At 34.2% G+C, this 20357-nt stretch overlaps 1 protein-coding gene across 3 annotated transcripts in view; it reads left to right on the top strand.

The window, feature by feature from the left end:
• The window catches only part of SESTD1 (SEC14 and spectrin domain containing 1), a 128970-nt gene that overhangs the window by 79904 nt on the left and 28709 nt on the right, over positions 1 to 20357 (top strand). For all 3 annotated transcript variants that reach the window (XM_047772992.1, XM_047772993.1, XM_047772994.1), the window contains 4 exons: positions 4884 to 4997; positions 6145 to 6242; positions 8797 to 8852; positions 11589 to 11800. In XM_047772992.1, coding sequence (XP_047628948.1) covers positions 4884 to 4997; positions 6145 to 6242; positions 8797 to 8852; positions 11589 to 11800 — 480 coding nt within the window. The remainder of the gene's footprint in view (positions 1 to 4883; positions 4998 to 6144; positions 6243 to 8796; positions 8853 to 11588; positions 11801 to 20357) is intronic.

The following is a 20357-nucleotide window of genomic DNA, read 5'->3' as shown; positions in this document are numbered from 1 at the left end:
AACAGTTCTGGTTGTATTCCCGGCGTCCTCTGCACTTTTGCCTCCCTCTCACACTCTCAAGTAAAGATGAGATTATTGCAGGGGAAACGCTCACCCCAGGAGATAGTTTTCTAAATTGTTAATTTAAAATGAGGATGGTTCTGAGTCAGTTGACTATTTAAACTATTGCTTTTTTTCACATACGTTATTTAGTTTTTGTTACCTTTGGCATTTTTAGAGTTCCTTGTCTACACGGCAAATCTACTATTTTCACTGTGAACAGCCACCAGTGAATTTTATAGGAATGTGGATTCTATAAAATTTTTTTAATGATGGATAAAATTTGTTTTATGTAAATTTCTATAATTATGATGTTCCTTTGTGTCTTTTGCATAAGTTAAAAATCATAATAGCAGTAATCTTAACCAACTTTAAAAAATTATATTTAGTAAGGGATGGTATATTCTTAAATATATTTTATGTCATGAATAAGTTGTTTTTAGGGAAAAGATATTTCAGGAGGAATATTCAGATGTAAATAAACATTTGCCATGTGTAACTGTATAAATGCAAATTCCCCCTTTGTCTTATTAAATAACTTGAAATCGGTTGCTAATGATTTTAATGTATTTAGGAACTATCAAATGTAGAAAGATGTATACAGTGAGGTTAACTGAAGTGCATAGAAAGTGGCAGGTGCTCTTCCTTGGGCGAGTCAGGTTCATATATTAAAGAGAATGGCCCAAAATAAATGTATAGGATGACTACTTATTAGAAATATGTCCTCTTAGAGCTTAGAGAAACATCGTAGATAATTTAATGTAGCTTCTTTGGCACATTGGAAAATAAGCCTGGAGTGAATTTCTTTACCTTCACAAGTCAGTGAATTTGTGGCAGAGCTAGAACACAAACCTGGAATGATTGGCTCCTGGCTTAGGATCCTTCCAGTTATCATATGGTGGTGTTTAACCCAGGAAAGGAATTCGGAAGTCCTTTGGCATATTCTAGTAAAGTCTTTGGCCCTCTGTGCTACTGCAACCAAAGAGACAACAACATTTTGATTGATTTAGAGTATTTTCAACAAAGATTCAGATAAACTCCCTCTGCTTTCCTCTCATCACCACCTCCAGATTTTCCATTTTGTTTTTTCTCCAATAACCTCCCTTCTATTGCCTCAGCAGAGTTAGGCTTTCTTTCTTCTGAGGTTGTGATCTCATGGTGTCCCTTCTGTCCATCATTCTCTTTTCCTACTCACTGTGTTTTTAGTATTTTAATACGGTATGTAGTATATATATTTTTAAATGTATATATAGAACATTAAGCTTAATAATAAATAGTTGGGGTACCCATAGGCCAAACTAAGAATTCAAATATCAACACTAAAATAAATGTGAGTTCCCCTCCCTAATTTCATTTACCTACTCCCATTCCTAACACCTCACTTATTTGTGTCTCCCCATCCTTTGTTTGTGATCTCATTCTGTGTGTGTATATGTTTGTATTAAAAACGGACGAGAGGAGTGCCCATTGCAGTTCAGCAGTTAACAAACCTGACTAGTATCCATGAGGACGTGGGTTCGATCCCTGGCCTTACTCAGTGGGTTAAGGATCCAGTGTTGTCATGAGTTCTGGTGTAGGTTGCAGACGCAGCTTGGATCCAGCATTGAATATAGGGAATGTTTATCTTTTGTTCTTTTTATATTTATTTCTGTAAGATTATCATTTAAGTATATTATTTATTTCTAACTAATGTTTTCACTTATTTTTGAGTTTTTAAAATAGCCTCATGATTTTAGTCTTCAGTGACTTGCTTTTTCTCACTCATCATATAATGATGTTTAAGATTCATGCATATTTTTCTGATAGATGTGGTGAATTCATTTTCGTGCTGAAGGTTATTCCATTGTGTGACTAAAAACTGTTTACTTATTCTCCTTTGGGTGGATTTATGTATTATCTTATTCTTTTGCCATTGTGAATGATGTTTATAAACATTCTTTTTTTTATTTTTATTTTTTTATTTTCCCACTGTACAGCAAGGGGGTCAGGTTATCCTTACATGTATACATTACAATTACATTTTTCCCCCACCCTTTCTTCTGTTGCAACATGAGTATCTAGACAAAGTTCTCAATGCTATTCAGCAGGATCTCCTTGTAAATCTATTCTAAGTTGTGTCTGATAAGCCCAAGCTCCCGATCCCTCCCACTCCCTCCCCCTCCCCCTCCCATCAGGCAGCCACAAGTCTCTTCTCCAAGTCCATGATTTTCTTTTCTGTGGAGATGTTCATTTGTGCTGGTTATTAGATTCCAGTTATAAGTGATATCATATGGTATTTGTCTTTGTCTTTCTGGCTCATTTCACTCAGGATGAGATTCTCTAGCTCCATCCATGTTGCTGCAAATGGCATTATGTCATTCTTTTTTATGGCTGAGTAGTATTCCATTGTGTATATATACCACCTCTTCCGAATCCAATCCTCTGTCGATGGACATTTGGGTTGTTTCCATGTCTTGGCTATTGTGAATAGTGCTGCAATGAACATGCGGGTGCACGTGTCTCTTTTAAGTAGAGTTTTGTCCGGATAGATGCCCAAGAGTGGGATTGTGGGGTCATATGGAAGTTCTATGTATAGATTTCTAAGGTATCTCCAAACTGTTCTCCATAGTGGCTGTACCAGTTTACATTCCCACCAACAGTGCAGGAGGGTTCCCTTTTCTCCACAGCCCCTCCAGCACTTGTTATTTGTGGATTTATTAATGATGGCTATTCTGACTGGTGTGAGGTGATATCTCATGGTAGTTTTGATTTGCGTTTCTCTTATAACCAGCGATGTTGAGCATTTTTTCATGTGTTTGTTGGCCATCTGTATATCTTCTTTGGAGAAATGTCTATTCAGGTCTTTTGCCCATTTTTCCATTGATTGATTGGCTTCTTTGCTGTTCGGTTGTATAAGTTGTTTATATATTCTAGAGATTAAGCCCTTGTCGGTTGCATCATTTGAAATTTTTTATATATGTCTCCTAATAATTTATGTGTAAGATTTTTCTGTTTGCAGAATATTTAGGCACAGGTTTTAGAAGTGTTCACATTTTCAAGATAATGCCAGATTGTTTTCCCAAGAGGCATTCTTTTACATATATAATTTATATGTCTATTTACATTGTTTATGAATTTATGCTGCCCAACACCCTTGCTAACTCTTGGTAAATTTGCATAGTTATTAACAAAAGATTGTCCTGTATCCATATTATCTTATAAACCACTGCTGTCAGTGTAGGTGGGGTTTTTTTATTTGTACCTTTCTTTTCTTCTTGTTCTTTCTTATCAGAACTTTGTTGGTTTCCTTTTAGTTTTTTCAAGGAACAGCTTTTGACTTAATGAATTTCTCACCTCCCTCCTCTTTGCTTTGGGTTTATTCTGTTGTTATCCTCCCACCTCCTGACCCCAAACTTTTTAGGTAGGTCACTTAGCTCATCATCAGCCTTTCTAACATAAACATCTAAAGCTCTTAATTTCCATTTGTTGTATTGTTAGCAATAGCAGTTTGTTTAAACTCTGATTATGATAGGATTTATTTTTCTCTGATAGTTTTATGAACCATGGATGCTATGTTTTTGTCATCTTCCTGATGTAATTTCCCACTCCTTTCCCACTCTACTCCCTGCTCATTAGAGTGTATGCAGTCTTTTTGATTTTCCTCATTTATAGTTTCCATTATAACTTCGTATATAGTATGGATATACCTGGTTTTACATATCACGTAGGTTGCTGAATTTTTCTTTTCCTTCTTTATTTCTCTGGAAGTTCTTTCACAAATCCTCCTTATGTTGTTGTTGGGGTTTTCCCCCCTTTTTATGAAAGTTAAGTTTATTAAAGTATAATTTACCTACAATAAAATTCCTTCTTTTTTCTAAGTTTTATGTGATTTGACACACATAAATCCTTCACCACAGTTAAGATACAGTATAGTTCCATCATCTCAAGAGAATCACTCATGTCATCTTATAGTCATCCCTTCACCATTCTCTTGTGGTACCTCTCTCCTCTTTATTTTCATGCTAGATGGTTTGTTAAGAGTATGAATGGTGCTTTTCCCAGCTGGACACATTAATTTTCTTATTAAGTCTTTGTTTTTTTTTTTGGCTGACTCAAATTTCCATGTATTATTTCTGCATTAGCACTACCATTTGAATGTCTTTCTCCCATATATCTTGTTTCTTTTATATTCATGCATATCTTCATTGAAATTTTATTTAGTGCTAAAATGGTCTCTTTGTTTATTTTATAACTTATGTTTGAATCTTTTAAAGTTTTTAGATTTAAAGGAGTATCGCTTTAATATTTAAGTTTCAAGTTTAGGAATTCCCCGACCTTCTTCCTACTTTTAGTTCTGTTTTTCAAATTAAATATTAGTATATGTTATCCTGAGTTTTATTCTGCTGTTAGAGGATATGTTTCATTAGCATATAATCAAAGGAATGTTAGAGAAACTTTAAAGTGTATAATTTTTTGATTGCTGGATTTATTATTCATTCGTACTTACTATTTTAGTGAACCTAGCTAATTTTAAGGCCATGTGAAAATTCTTTGCTGAGTACATCATTCTATTAAAAGAATTGATTTTTATTACCAAGAAATTATTAATATTGCTAAGATTTTGAAAATCATCTGAGCTGCTAGTGTCTCTTGTTTTCTGAAATGTGGTATTATAAATGATTTAGGATAGCTTATTTCTTAGCAGATATGTAATTGATTTTAAATGCTCTTGTATAACAAATAAATTGATAATACATCATCATATTGGGAATAGTAGTGCATATTTTAATCAATTTTATTTCCTCATTACTTCATGGTCTTTAATAATGGCTCACCAATTTTTTTTTTCCTTTTTAACTTTATAGGTTATTTTAGTGTCCGCCAATAAATTGACTCGTTACATAGAACCATGCCAGTTAACAGAAGATTTTGGTGGGAGTCTCACCTATGATCACATGGACTGGTTAAATAAGAGGCTGGTTGGTATATTACAATGAGATAAAAAAGCTATTACCTATAAATAAGACATTTGTTAACTTTCATTTTAATCAACTAAAATGTAGATTGCATTCCTTTTTATAAAACTGAAAAAATATAATACATACCACATGATAGCATAATGCTTGAAGGCAGATACTCTGGAGTCAGATTCACAAGTGTTAGCTATTACTGTTGTCATTAATAACAATATTACAGTCAAAGTTGTAAAACTTTTTTTAGATTAACAAAGTAGCATAATTTCCTGAGGGGTAATCTAGTTGATACAACATTTTCAAAGAGGATATAGTCATCAATTTGAATTGAAGAGGAGATTGGCAGGTTAAGGTTTTCATTTCTGAAAATTCATCTTCCTTTTCAGGCCAGACTTTGGAAATCTGCTACTCTGTATAATGCAGCATTATTTAATCAAACTGCTGGGGACTAAAAGAACAAACTTAAAATTAACTCAGTTTAGATTATATGCTCATTTTTTGGAAGAATAATGAACTCTTGGATATTCCAAAATGGATAACCAGTTTGATTTTCATTGTATTTGAACAATGATATCAGACAAATCAATGGCCATTTTATTATAAACAGACTTGCCCAAATCCTTTTTTAGAAATATTTTAAGAAATCATATTGAAATTATAACTAATTTATTTTTATGCTACATGCTTGTATATAAAACTTTTAAACTATTACATGCAGCCAGAATAGAATGCATAATAGAATAACATAAAAAATGTTCTTTAACTGGAATTAGAGGGTTACAAATGGTCTAAATAATGTTCACGTAGTTAAAACTGTTGCTGGTACAGATGTTTCTCAAGGAAACATAGGGACAAAAATAAACTGGTCTGAGGAATAAAGGTAATTTCTGAGGGCATTTAAATTTTTAAAATTCCTTATCCAATGAAACTATTTATTGTTTTAGGAAGCAATCTCATCTCCATTGTTTTAAGAAGCTGTTGTTTTTTGTCTTCTACGCTGTTGGGCTCTGGTGATTAAAATGTACTAAGTGCCATCCAGAGAGGGAGCAGGAATCCTGCCTGGCTAATTCTTTTGCTGTTAGTTGAAAATCTTTAAGTACTTTATCAACTATTAAGATTATTCTTAATATGTTACTAAAATCTCATACTGTAGGTTTTTGAGAAATTTACAAAGGAATCTACATCATTATTAGATGAACTTGCTTTGATTAACAATGGAAGTGATAAAGGAAATCAGCAAGAAAAGGAAAGGTAGGTAACTAGTCATGCAATTACAACTTTGCAAAGCTATGATTAATCTATTAAAAGATGACTATTGTTAATGCAAGCTAAAAGAACTAAGGTAAGCAAATCTCTATTCAGTCAAACTTGGCATACAAAAATTGACTTAAATCTATTTTTTAATTATCGAGAATTGCTTACACATGTAAAATTTATTGATTTAAATCCAAGTTTCTTTACAAAAAGACTTTTTAAAAAATGAATAGTAATATATTTACCTTTTTCTGATGCTGTGTAAAATATTCGTCTTTGTAGGAGCATATTTTCAAAATGAAATAATTTTCCGCCTTTATAGAATTTTACTTTGATTGTAAAGACTATGGAAAAGACTGTAGCCTGAAATAAAATCATTATATCCTTATTTAAATACATTAGCACTTACATGCCTATCTTGTAGAGCTCCTGAGTCCTTGTAAAATATGTGATATGAGTTCAACTTGGGGAATTTAGTATTTCATGACACTGGGTGAAGTAATTGTGCATTTGTATTACTTAAATGTAACTACCTAGATTTATCATTTTAACAGATTTCCATTGAACTTTTCAACCTTAACAATTTTCAGGCCAGTTCCCTTTTCCCCGGTAAAAAGCACTATAGGAAGCAAATTAATCCTCAGTAATAAAGTCATTACTATAACAGTAATTTTTCACTAGGAAATTTGAAAGGATCAACATTCATTCTTGTCTATCTCTTTTAAATCTGACCTTAAAAATACAGTGGAACCTTGATAGAACACATCTTGTTATTCCGTGAATCCAAATGTAATTACTGACCAGTTTACTGAGATAATGAAGTAAGAGGGATGTGAGAAAGTCATAGTTTAACACCAAATCTTGATTCAAAACAAAGTAAAAATATGAAAACAAATGGTTTAAATGTAAACCATGTCAATCTAAAGTTGTAACAAACATTTGGGAACATTATTATCTTATAGACAGAGGCCATATAGAAAAGTAAATATAAACATTTCACATGTATGTAAATATGTGAGTGTGTGTATAGGTATCATACACACACTTAATATGCTGTGGTTTAGGAATTGAAAATATCACACAAGTTACTTGACAAATATTTGCTAAACCTCTTTTTTTCTGAAGTCCAGAGTAGGTTTGGTATTTCTCAATATCATGTTGAGGAAAGACATCCTAGGAGAGTGCCTGTAGAAAATGAATTCATGGTCATAGGGTTTAATACTGTTTACCATGTTTCTCTCTTTGGAAACAATGGTGGACATTTACAGATAGATTACATGTTCTTAGGAAGCATTGTCTTTAAAAAAAAAAACAAAAAACCTGTTTAATTGCTTCCTTAAAATTCCCTATACTTACATGCCAATGGAACCCCTTTTGCACCACTTAATATTTTTTTCAAAACACTGGGAAATAAATGATGGTTTGAGTGACTGCATGAAGTATCAAGTAAAATCTTGAATTTGCCAATCCATTTCCAAGGAATTCAGTTTTTATTACTTAGTCTCTCTTAAACCTCAGATGATAAAAGTTCCTCTTGCAGATTTTCATCACCTTCTTTACATTAGTCCTCAGGAAGCATTTAGACTATGTAAGAACTGAAGGCCTAGATCAGTTGACAAAAGTGAAAGATAAAGAGCAAGCGCTGTCACTTAGAGCAGCAAGGGTCTAGGCTTTGATTTGCCAATGTACCCTGTCTTTCCTTCATCTCCTACTTACCACATGTGTTTAAAAAACTAAAGGTGGGAGTTCCTGTCTTGGTGCAGCAGAAACGAATCTGACTAGGAACCATGAAGTTGTGGGTTTGATCCCTGGTCCCGCTCGGTGGGTTAAGGATCCTCCGTTGCTGTGAGCCGTGGAGTATGTAGATCACAGACGCGGCTCGGATTTGTCGTGCTGTGGCTCTGGTGTAGGCCAGCATCAGCAGCTCCGGTTAGACCCCTAGCCTGGGGACCAACATATGCCACACTGGTCCTAAAAAGACAAAAATAAAAAAATTTTTAAAAAAAGAAAGAAAGAAACTAAAGGCCATGGTCCAGCTGCAAATGAAGCATAATTAGTATAGAGAAGAGAGTACAACTGCTAGGGGACACATACACATGAATATTAGAGAAGGTATTTGCAATTCTCAAAGGTTGCTATATAGTTAGGTAAAATTTTGATTAGAGGATGGCTGCATGTATATTTAATGTTAACATTTCTGGGTTATTGTATAGTGACAAATTTCAGTTTGAAGCAAATATCCAATGGATAAATACTAAAATGGATTCCTTTGATATACTCAAAATAATACTATAGTTAACAGTAAATTGAATTTTCCAAGTAGTATATTTTGTGATTTTTTTATACTTGTGATATTTCTTTGGCTACTGGTGTTTAATTGTCTGTAATGGGCTTCCTAATGCTTAAGAGAAATTATATGGGTAGGACAAATATGCTTCAGATTTTCATATTGTGTGCCTTTGTTTCGATAAATATGTATGAAGGATTTTCTTAAGTTATATAGATATACATATATATAACTTTAAAAATTACTCTTTTTGGTGCTTTCCAGGTCTGTGGATTTAAACTTTCTTCCATCAGTTGATCCTGAAACTGTTCTTCAGACAGGTAAGATGAAAAAACATATTTATCAGTGATAATCATAATCCATTAAACCAATCATATGTTAATTGGCTCATGAAGTAAACATTGATTGAGTGTGTTTTATGTGGTAGAAACTCAAGGGGAAGTTTCTCACACTGCTCTTTGGTTTAACCTAACTGTGTTAAAATACCTATAATATTAAAAAATTATTAATTATGATAAATTATCTCTCCCTTGAAATATTTTAATTTATTTCCTTATTTATGAAATGTTTCACTGGGTTGCTATGAGGATTATTGGATATGCATTATGTTTCTATCATTGTATTTTCATATTTCATTTCACTAACCCTTGAGATAATGAGTAGTATTTTCTATTTGTACTTGAGAAAGCCAAGGCTTAGTGATATTAAATAAATTGCTAGAATCAAATAACTATTAAGCTCCATCACTATAATACTAAAAAAAGATCTAAATCCAGAGCCATTGGTTGTAGTTTTTTACAATGTAAAAACACTTAGCACCTTGCAGTGGCCTTGCACATAGTGTGTGTTCAGTGCTGCATGGTATGTATATTCCAGCCCAGATATCTCTAGTAATGGTTTCACAAAATCTAGGAGAACCCACTGGAATTCTTTTACGTGAAAATACCTTAATTTTATTTCTAATAATAGGTTGTAATTCTAACTCAACTGTGTAGTAGGCACTGTTCTAAAGACTTTACACATGGTAACTCATTTATCCTTCACCACAACCCAGTGAAGTAGGTACTTTTGTCATCTCAGTGTTAAGAGGGGGAAACTGAGGCATTAAAAGGTTTAGCAAGTTGCACAACTGCTAATGCCAGAGTTGGGACTTGAATCACGGCAGTCTGGTTTCGAAGTATGGTCTTTGAAATCTTTATGTGATTCTGCTTCTCTAATGGAAATGGTATCCACAAGGAAAATAGTAAAGGTAACAGTTGTCCAAGTAGGAAAAAAACATTTGTTCTGATTTAATGACTTTTATGGATATATAGTGTATATTAAGACTATGTGTGTGTTGTGTGTTTAAAGACTTTTTGTAAGTCTTTAAACAGGTGCTCTTCCAATTATAAAATGTAATAAGGAGTAAAGAAATAAATTCTGAATATCTCTGTTGGATATTCAGAATTGATTCAGTTGTCCCAAGTTTTTTCAGTATTATTTAGATCTTACTTCTGGAAAGAATGAAGAAATAATTATAATCTGTGAAAGAATTACATGGTTAGAAGATAGACTGTCAGTGAAAATATTGCTTTAGGTTAAAAACTTAATCCCACATTTATATTTAACATTTCAAATGCTGCTTATGCCATTGAATTAAGAAACTTTTTATGTTTGTATTATAGAATTACGTTTATAAGCCACTAAGTCCTTTTTAATATTAAAAGGTACTAAAGTAGGAATAGAAAGAGTATATAAAATGGAGACATTTAGAACAATCTTTGGTGTTTTTTATAAATTGGAAGTACCTCCAAATCGTAATAAAAAATCCGTTTCTGTTATTGAAAGCCATTTAAATTTAGGCCATTTTCTTGAATAAAAATGGAAGAGAAGAGAATTTAAATATCTGCATATTTGGGGGCTCCTTTTAAAATAGTATTATCCTGGAAAAACAAGTTGCAGTTTATTCGCTTTTAAAATTGTTAATATTAGGAGTTCCCATTGTGGCAAAGTGGTAATGAACCCAGCTAGTATCCATGAGGATGTGGGTTTAATCCTAGGCCTTGCTTAGTGGGTTAAGGATCTCGTGTTGCTGTGAGCTGTGATAGGTCACAGATGCGGCTCAGATCCGGAGTTGCTGTATCCATGAGGATGTGGGTTCAATCCTAGGCCTCGGATTGAACTCCTAATATTAACAATTTTAAAAGTGAATAAACCGCAAGTTGTGGGTTCAGTCCTAGGATGTGGTTCAATCCTAGGCCTCACTCAGTGAGTTCAGGATCCCGTGTTGCTGTGGCTATGTCTTAGGCAGACAGCTGCAGCTCTGATTCAACCCCTAGCCTGGGAACTTCTGTATGCTGCAGGTATGGCCCTAAAAAAAAAAAAAAAAAGCTATTTCACTTTTAGCCTTAATTTCTTTAGCTTTACAGTAATTTCTCATGCATGAATGATTTTCTCCATGAGTTTGCTATAATCAAATAACATTGTATACAGTTCTTAAACTAGTGTGGCCCCTCATGATTCTGTTAATTAATATGTTGTAGAGATTTATACAAATACAGATTATTTAAATATTATTTTATATCAGTAGTAAAGAATTTCTCTCTTTAGTCATCCATTTGTTACACAGCAACATTTCTTTTAGGTGCTATGATTAAGGATTTTCATTACTACTGAAATACTCTAACATATTGCTTAGTATTGATTAGTACTGTCAGACAAAACATACTAATTAGTACCATCAGACAGAAATCACAGAATGTAATTGTGCTCTGCGGGGAAAGAGGATTGATTAGCATAATATCCTGAGCAGTGAATTCAGCACTGTGACAGAGAGATAGATTGACAGATAGATAGATCCATCGATCAACCAACTGATCTAGAAATTATACATAGCATATATACTGTGTACTAACTATATAGTATAGTATATATATGACATATATCTTCCTCTATTTACAGTGAGATGTAAACATATAGGCCAATACATTCTAAAAATAAGGGACTAGAGTTTAGAAAATTGAGAAGAATTGTATTTCTATATGGATATTAATTATAAGTATCTTTCATTCATAAAGGGCATGAATTGTTATCCGAATTACAGCAGCGTCGATTTAATGGCTCAGATGGAGGGGTCTCATGGTCTCCTATGGATGACGAACTGCTTGCACAGCCACAGGTTATGAAATTATTAGATTCACTGCGAGAGCAGTATACCCGCTACCAGGAAGTTTGTAGGCAGCGTAGTAAGCGTACACAGTTAGAAGAGATTCAACAGAAAGTGATGCAGGTAGGTGTCTGCTTTGAATATATTTAACTCTTTTTTAATTCTAAATGTTATTTCTTAAAATAATTTCTACTCTGTACTTAATTTTTTACTAAATCTTGTTTACACTATATAGAGCACTTGAGAAAAATCAAACCAGACTCTCAAACTATTTTAAATTATATATTTTTTTACTATTAGTATTTGCGTTTAAATTATTTTCTGCAGTAATGACATTGAGCATTTAGCTCGCTCTATAGAAAGAACTTCAGAAATAACTAGTCATTAGAAACATCACTTGTGGTCTCTATAGTCTTACAATAAATAACATTTTATTTTTGATGCTTGATTTTAAATTTCTAATAACTTAAGTTTTTTGTTGTTAATTTGGGCATTATGAAGAATTTTTCTGTCCTAGCAAAATGGTAGCCTAGTATAAGTAATTATAATGTTAAGTTTTATTATTGTATGATAGTATTAAAAAAAAACTTTAAATGTATGTAATACTTTTGAATTTTTAGTTCCTGTTAAAGTTTGTTCTTATAAGTAGGCTAAAAACACTAAAAGTCAATACTGAGGAAGATATTTCTGTATTTAGACTACATTCTAGATTTTATCTGGGAGTTCCCATTGTGGTACAGCAGAAACAAATCCAACTAGGAACCAAGAGGTTGCAGGTTTGATCCCTGGCCTTGCTCAGTAGGTTAAGGATCCGGCATTGCTGTGAGCTGTGATGTAGGTCTCTGACGCAGCTCGGATCCCACGTTGCTGTGGCTCTGGCGTAGGCCGGCAGCTGTAGCTCTGATTCAACCCCTAGCCTGGGAACCTCCATATGCCATGGGTGTGGCCCTAAAAAAACAAAACAAAACAAAACAAAAAGATAGCTTTTTTAATCTGTTGAATTATTTAGTAAATTCATTTAAAAAATCCAGAGTAGAAGTGTCTCAATGTTTTTATCTAGACTCACTCATTAGATAAGTGATTGTTAAGTACTTACTATGACATTGTGCTAGGTTTTCTACAGGATATAAAAGTAAACTTGGATTTTGCTGTTACTAAACTTAAGAGCGAGATAGTGTTATGTGTCACCAGGGTATGACTGAAGTGCTGTGAGCGTTCATAGGAGGGATTATTCCTCTTGTTGCAGTGGTCTAGGAAGACTTAGTCAAAGAGGTAGCATTTGACTTTGTACCCAAAAATTTGTAAGATTTCACCAGGTACCTCCCTTGGGTTTTAAAGGAAAATCGGCATTTTGTAGAGGAGAAAGAGTAGCATGCGTAAACAATAAGTCCTATTGAGGAAAAAGGCAGTAGTGGGCACCGGGGGTAGTGTTCTGTGGCCTTTGAGTCCTGGAACATGGTCATCTAGCAAGATCTGAATCCCAGTTTCTCTACTTATTTTGCTCTGTGAAGATGGTCACATTATTCACCCACCTGAGCCTCGATTTGACTTTCTTCTTTTTTTCTTTCCTCTCTTGCTTTCTCTTTCATCCTTCTTTTATTAACTAAAACAGGGGAAAGGGCTCTCTCTTGAAAGTTTGTTAAAAGAACCCAGGACTTGATTAATGATAACTATTATATTTACTCCCATTAAAGTAGATTTCAGTCTAGAAGTCCAGTTCAGTTGTTGAAAAACTTGTTCTATAAAGGGCCAGTTAGTAAATGTTTAGACTTTTTGGACTGTACATTTTTTCTTAACAGTTATGGCTGTTTAATTCTGCCATTATAATGCATAGTCATTATGTAAACAAATGTGTTTGACTGTGCTTCATAAAACTTTATTTACAAAAACAAGTGGTAAGCTAGAATTGGCCTGTGGGTTGTAATTCGCTGACTCCTGACTATAGCATCAGAGTGTCATGGGGAAAAAGGCTTGAAAGGAAGGAAAGACTGGATCATGGAAGCTCTTGAATTCCAGAAAAAGAATTTAAGCTTTATCTCATGATAACTACATATAAACTGAAGATTTCTGAGCATACATTAATTGTATATAACTTTTATTTGTAATATACTCATAAGTTAATGATAGTTCATATTAAACTCAGATAAACTTTAGCCAAGTAGTTGGAGAGTATCTTTGAAAACCCTAAAGATGGAATAGCAGAATGGCATACAAGTTCCCTGGTAACCTGGGTCTCCCCTCTTCTACCACTTCCAAGTGTTTGATCTTGAGAGGGAAGTGTACTTCTCAACAGCCCAACAGCCTAACTTCCTCCTCAATAAACTGATGAAAACAGTAACAACAGTAATAATATCTACTCATAGGCTGTTACAGGGATTTAAAAAGATAATTTTAATAAAATGTTTAGTGCCTGAAACATAATGATTTTTTATTAATAATATCTATTATTTGTTCATTTAAAAAAATGAGTATTTGCAATAGTGTGACATTGTGCTAGGTGGGATGTAGTGGTGAGTAAAAACAAACAAGAGTTCCTGCCTTTAGGGTACACAGTTACATAGTTATACGAATAGTTGTAAAACTGCACCCATGCCAAGTCCCAAGGAGAGTGGAGGGAGTAAGGTTGAGAAAGAAGGTGGTATTAGAGATGAAGCATTTTTCTTGTTTGCAAGACTTAATGGATGGTGGTGTTGTCTAATTAGGAAACACTACACAGGGTTTGAATTTTCATGTGGGTGGAAGAGGTGTGGAAAAGCATGAGTTTAGTTTTAGACATGTTGAATTTCACAAGTCTTTGAAACACCTAGCAGAAGGTATTTTCCTTATATAAAAGTAATCCACAGAAGGTCCAGAAAGGAGAAGTCTGGGTTGGTGATGTACTTGTTTATCATCTCTCTGTATGAATGGTAAATAAAGCATGGGTGTGGGTGAGACTTGCCCAAGGAAAGAGCTGAGAGTAGATGAGAAGAGGGCTGTTTAAATGAGTTTTGAGAAACTCCAGCATATAAGACAAGATAGAGGAGCCTACTCCTGAAAAGAAGACAGTGAAGGATGGCCATAGACGAAGAAGATAATTGTGAAGAGCTCTGTGTCATGGAAGCTAAAAGAAGAAAGCATTTTTAAGGACGAAGTTGGGAACCCTATCATATGGGGCTGAACGAATAAGAGGATGACTTAGCATGTCCACTAAAAATCCACAAGATCGAGGTCAGTGGTGATCCCACGGCATGGAGTGGTAGGGCCCATAGCACATTGGAGTAATTCAGGAATGAGAGTGAGCTGTAGTGAAGGAGACACTGAGTGTAGGGAACTTGTTGAGAATTTTGACTCTGTAGGAAGTGAATGGACTCTAAAACACAGTTGAAGAGATTAGCTCTAGAATGGAAAAGGGAGAACTCCTCCACTGTAATAAGAGGACGATGGGTAAATCCAGAATTGCCTCAATGTATATAAGTTTGCATCAAGAAGATGAAGGAGTTCCTGAGTGATGAGGTTCTTTGTTTTTTTGCTTTTGTTTGTTTTTCTTTTTCTCTTTGGAAAGGTAAGGGACGAAGGTAATCTGCTTGATAGTATAGGTTTGGAGCAAGGCAGCATATTGGGAACAGTGGTTAGAGGATTAAAGGTTTAAATGGAGTGGAGATGACTCAACATTTTCTTTGCCGGAATTGGAAAAGTGAAATTACCACAGAAGTGTAATTTTCAGAGAGTGTGCATCTTCAGTTTACAGTGGAAGCTTTCTGGTGTGTTGTGTGACCCTGTCAATTCAGGGCTGGGTATTGATGTACAGGTATCAGAGGACATGAGTGATGGAATTCCTCCAACATTTGGGTTTTGCTGCATGGAATCTGTAGGTATGATAAAAAGACAGAAGGGCAAAGGAGTTAAGGTATTGACATGCGTTTTGGAAATGATGGACCAGCTCAATTAGATAAAGAAAAAATAAATGAGAAAAAGGAGATGATGATATTATAATGATGGTGATGCTGCTAATGAGATTGTTAAAAACAAATAAAATTCATTAAAATTCAATTTTCCTTATGAGCATTACATGTGAATTGTTTAGAATATTGTTTAATATTCATCATGTAATGGTTCCTATACTGTTTTTCACAACGGCACATTTTAGGGAAAGATCCATTTCCCTTTTCAAAATAGTTACTTAAGTTTAGCTGTATAGTAACGTATATTGATTATGTCAGCACACATAGAGCAACAATTATACCATCTTCAGTCTTGCAAATTTAGGGAAAAAGAAATTTTTTGTTGTTTATGTAAAGATGATCATTAAGTTGACTATCTCCACTTTTGTAAAATTTGTGAAAATTGAAATTTTCCAATTTTTTTTACTGACTTATCACTGAAAACATAATGCAAAAGAAGTCAGTAGTGCTAGTAGAGAAACTATAAGTAATAACCACTGTAGTTAATAGTCATTTATTCCCCACAGTTCAGATCAGTAGTATTAGACTCCATGTGATATGCAGAAGTTCTTCATGCTTCTGCTGCTGCATTTAAAAATCAGATACACAATGGAATACTACTCAGCCATAAAAAGAATGACATAATGCCATTTGCAGCAACATGGATGGAACTAGAGAATCTCATCCTGAGTGAAATGAGCCAGAAAGACAAAGACAAATACCATATGATATCACTTATAACTGGAATCTAATATCCAGCACAAATGAACATCTCCTCAGAAAAGAAAATCATGGACTTGGAGAAGAGACTTGTGGCTGCCTGATGGGAGGGGGAGGGGGAGGGAGTGGGAGGGATCGGGAGCTTGGGCTTATCAGACACAACTTAGAATAGATTTACAAGGAGATCCTGCTGCATAGCATTGAGAACTTTGTCTAGATACTCATGTTGCAACAGAAGAAAGGGTGGGGGAAAAATGTAATTGTAATGTATACATGTAAGGATAACTTGATCCCCTTGCTGTACAGTGGGAAAATGAAAAAAAAAAATCAGATACCACATGCTTCTGAATTAGAGATGATGCCACTTCACTTAAATAAGCAATCGTTATTCTCATTATTTATTGTGGTTGTCATTTCTGCCAGCATTGCAAATGTTATTTCTAGAATCATCCATGTGACTTTTCTTCCTTTGTAGAAAGAAACCATAGATGCAAAATAGGATACACTCTGAGTTGCATAAGTGTACAGCTGGAGGCTGTGTTCCCAGTTCTCCATATTCTTTCTTCAGGTCAGATGCTGACATTTGCATGACATGTCCTTCTGCCTGGTTTGACCTCACATACTTGTAGATATTCTCTCATGCAGTCGTTAGAAATCAGCCTGACCAGAAAAAAATGGTAGATAGTCTTATGCATTTTAGGCCTCTAAAATATTTGTAATGCTGGCTTTTAAGAGCATATCTCCAAGGTTATACTTTGCATAGAAATGTAACTATTTGAGAGGTCACATTGATACGGATTGTGCATGAAACTGTTTTTCACCAAGTTAATATTCATTTTGACTGAACAAGATGTCCTGATTAAAGTTAAGTTTTATAACTTAGTTTGGCAGACCACTGTCATTAATGCATTTAAATAGACTTATTTACTAGGGCATCAACCTCAATTTGCATTATTTTTATTAGAAATAGTCATATATTTACAGTATCTACTGATGTTGCATACTAAAGGAAATTACTTTCGGCGTATATTAAAACTCTGTTTACACTTGACTGTGTAACTGATTTTTTGTCCCAAGGAGTCTTTGGTTTATTTAAATTTTATTTTTAGATTTATGGCTCTTTGAAAGTTCCATGCTAATGAATTATTTTTCCCCAATTATGATTTATATTAACCTGCTTCTTTTGTGATTGGAGCATTCTAAAATTCCAAAGTTTAAGTGTTTAAATATTTTCTTAGGTTTTTAAAAATAATATATAACACATTAATTAGTTAAAATTTATGAGGTACTTTTATTCCACCCATATTTTAATTTTTTTAATTTTTTTTGTCTTTTTAGGGCCGCACCCTTGGCGTATGGAGGTTCCCAGGCTAGAGGTCAAATTGGAGCTGTAGCTGCCAGCCTATACCACAACCACAGCAATGCCAGATCCAAGCTGCATCTGTGACCTACACCACAGTTCTCAGCACCACCAGATCCTTAACCCACTGAGTGAGGCCAGGGATCAAACCTTTCGACCTCATGGATAGCAGTCAGATTTGTTCCTGCTGAGCCACAATGGGAACTCCCTCCACCTATATTTCTAAAATTTAGAAATTTCTGGTGAAATAATTTATTAATTGTTTAAAATACTTAAATGCTATTTTATATCTGTTTTTCTAGTCATATTTGTAATACGTAGTAATAAATGAGAAGAAATTGAGTCTCCAGAAGCGAATGGAAAATTGTTTCAGAATGTTTACGTAAGCTTCCTTAAACCTTACTATTTTTATTTCCATTGTTTGAAAGCATAGAATAGGAGTTCCCATTGTGGCGCAGCAGAAACGAACCCGACTAGGAACCATGAGGTTGCAGGTTCAATCCTGAGCCTCACTCGGTGGGTTAAGAATCTGACATTGCCATGAGCTATGTGGTAGGTCGCAGACATGGCTCAGGTCTGACATTGCTGTGGCTGTGGTTTAGGTCACCAGCTACAGCTCTGATTAGACCCCAGCCTGGGAACCTCCATCTACCACAGGTACATCCCTCAAAAGCCAAAAGCCAAAAAAAAAAAAAAAAAGCATAGAATAAGACACTTAGTTTGGGGATCTCCTTAGGAAACCCATGGATCTTACTGTAAGATACAGATGTGAGACAAAGTTTATAAAGGTGAATAAACAGAAGAAACCAGCCTTTTTCCTTCAGAAAAAGAAATGAGAAAGCAAAGACGCTAACAGTTACTGGTATCATCTGCAATACCTATCTCACATGTAATGACTGGTATATTCCTGACAACAGCCCTGTACTGTAGGTAGCATTAAAACCAATTTAAAGATGATGGCCTAAGTGTTTCAACTACTAGGAGCAGAGCCAGAATTCAGAGTCATGCCTAGTGCTTTCTCTAAACCAAACTGCTCATCTTTCTCTTTTGTGGAAGAGTAATATTTTCCACAGGCTAGCAGAGACAAACAGGATCCTAGTACCCTGCCCCTCCAAAGATAACTTTTACAAAAGAGTAAAGCAGAAGAAGTGAAGATGTTGAGGAACAAAAAGCATTGTATTTTTGTTTTTCGTTTGTTGTTTATTTTTTTAATTAAAAATTTTTTATTATAGTTGATTTACAGTGTTGTGCCAATTTCTGCTATACAGCAAAGTAACCCAGTCATATATATATATATATATATATATATATATATATATATATATATAATCTTCCAATCATGGTTGTCAAGAGACTGGATATGGCTCCCTGTGCTACATAGTAGGACCTCATTGCCTATCCATTCTAAATGTAATACTTTGCATCTGCTAACTCCAAACTCTCAGTGCACCCCACTCCCTCTCTACTCCCTCCCTTCTCCCTCTTGGCAACCACAAGTATATTTTAGGAGTCTGAAAACTGAATTTAGCAAAGAAAATTGTAGCAGGTTATTCTGGTGAGTCAAAAATAATGCATAGACTATTTTTGGTTTTGAGTTTTTGCTCGCTAGTATTACAACCTTATAAAGAGAAGGTGGACACTAAGAATATATTAATATTTAAGATACCAGGGCATAAATGAACACATTCATGAAGTGATAAATCACAAAAGATCAAATGCTGTTACTAAGCAAACATTTGCAGTTTATTCAGTCTCACTAGTACTTGAAAACATACCTGAAGAGATTTCTGTTTTTCATTTGGTAGAACTATTTTAAAAGTAGTAGTCAGTTTTATACCTTTCCAAGGTTATTCTCAGTTAAAACTTTAATGACTTAAATATTTCAAGTAGAAACAGATGTTTTAGACTATAATTTCATAGTGTATACTATTAGTCATTAACATTACATCATCTTTGGACCCAACATCTCCATTGAAGATGTTTTCTAGGAAAACAATAGAGAATTAGAGAAAATGCTGTTATATATAACTGCAATATATATGTACATTTTAGAATTGCTTAGAGTTGGAGGACATTCTAAGTAATTCATGCTCAACAATAGAGAACTGAAGTTGTGAAAGAAGGTATAATAGTTATTTGAGGTAGTACATTACTTATTTTTTAATGGGGTTATTGATTGGTTGGTTGGACAGACAAGAAGGAGTGAGGGATGAAGGCAGCCAAGGAAGTTGGCCCTCTTAAAAAAGAGGTTTGCAACTATTGAAAATTATAACAATAGCTACATGGCAGTGAAAACACAGGATAGAATTTATTTGTGCTTTATAAGAATTGGCTGCAGCACTTAAATCTGAAGTAATGTGAAAATGCAGTGCATGTGAAAAATTAATGGAAGAGAATATATAATGATTTTTCCCTATGATGTACTTTTATATAAATTAAAATTATATAAACTGTTAGGTTTTAAAATAAATATATTTTAACCTGGTAATAACTATGGAATACACTGTGGGTCTGTGATGCTCTATTATAAAATTCTAAAGTAAGCCTGTCTGTCCACTGGGTTTATAATGTTATGCTGCAGAGACATCCTGATTCACTTTTTGGGAGCTATCATAAGTTTCGATTTAGGGCATAACCGTATATCTGTTGTTGAATTCTTGATTGTAATTTCACTTGAGAA

This window comes from Phacochoerus africanus, chromosome 3, assembly GCF_016906955.1.
Source record: "Phacochoerus africanus isolate WHEZ1 chromosome 3, ROS_Pafr_v1, whole genome shotgun sequence".
Classification (NCBI taxonomy): Eukaryota; Metazoa; Chordata; class Mammalia; order Artiodactyla; family Suidae; genus Phacochoerus; species Phacochoerus africanus.
This window is presented reverse-complemented; position numbering and strand designations above follow the sequence as displayed.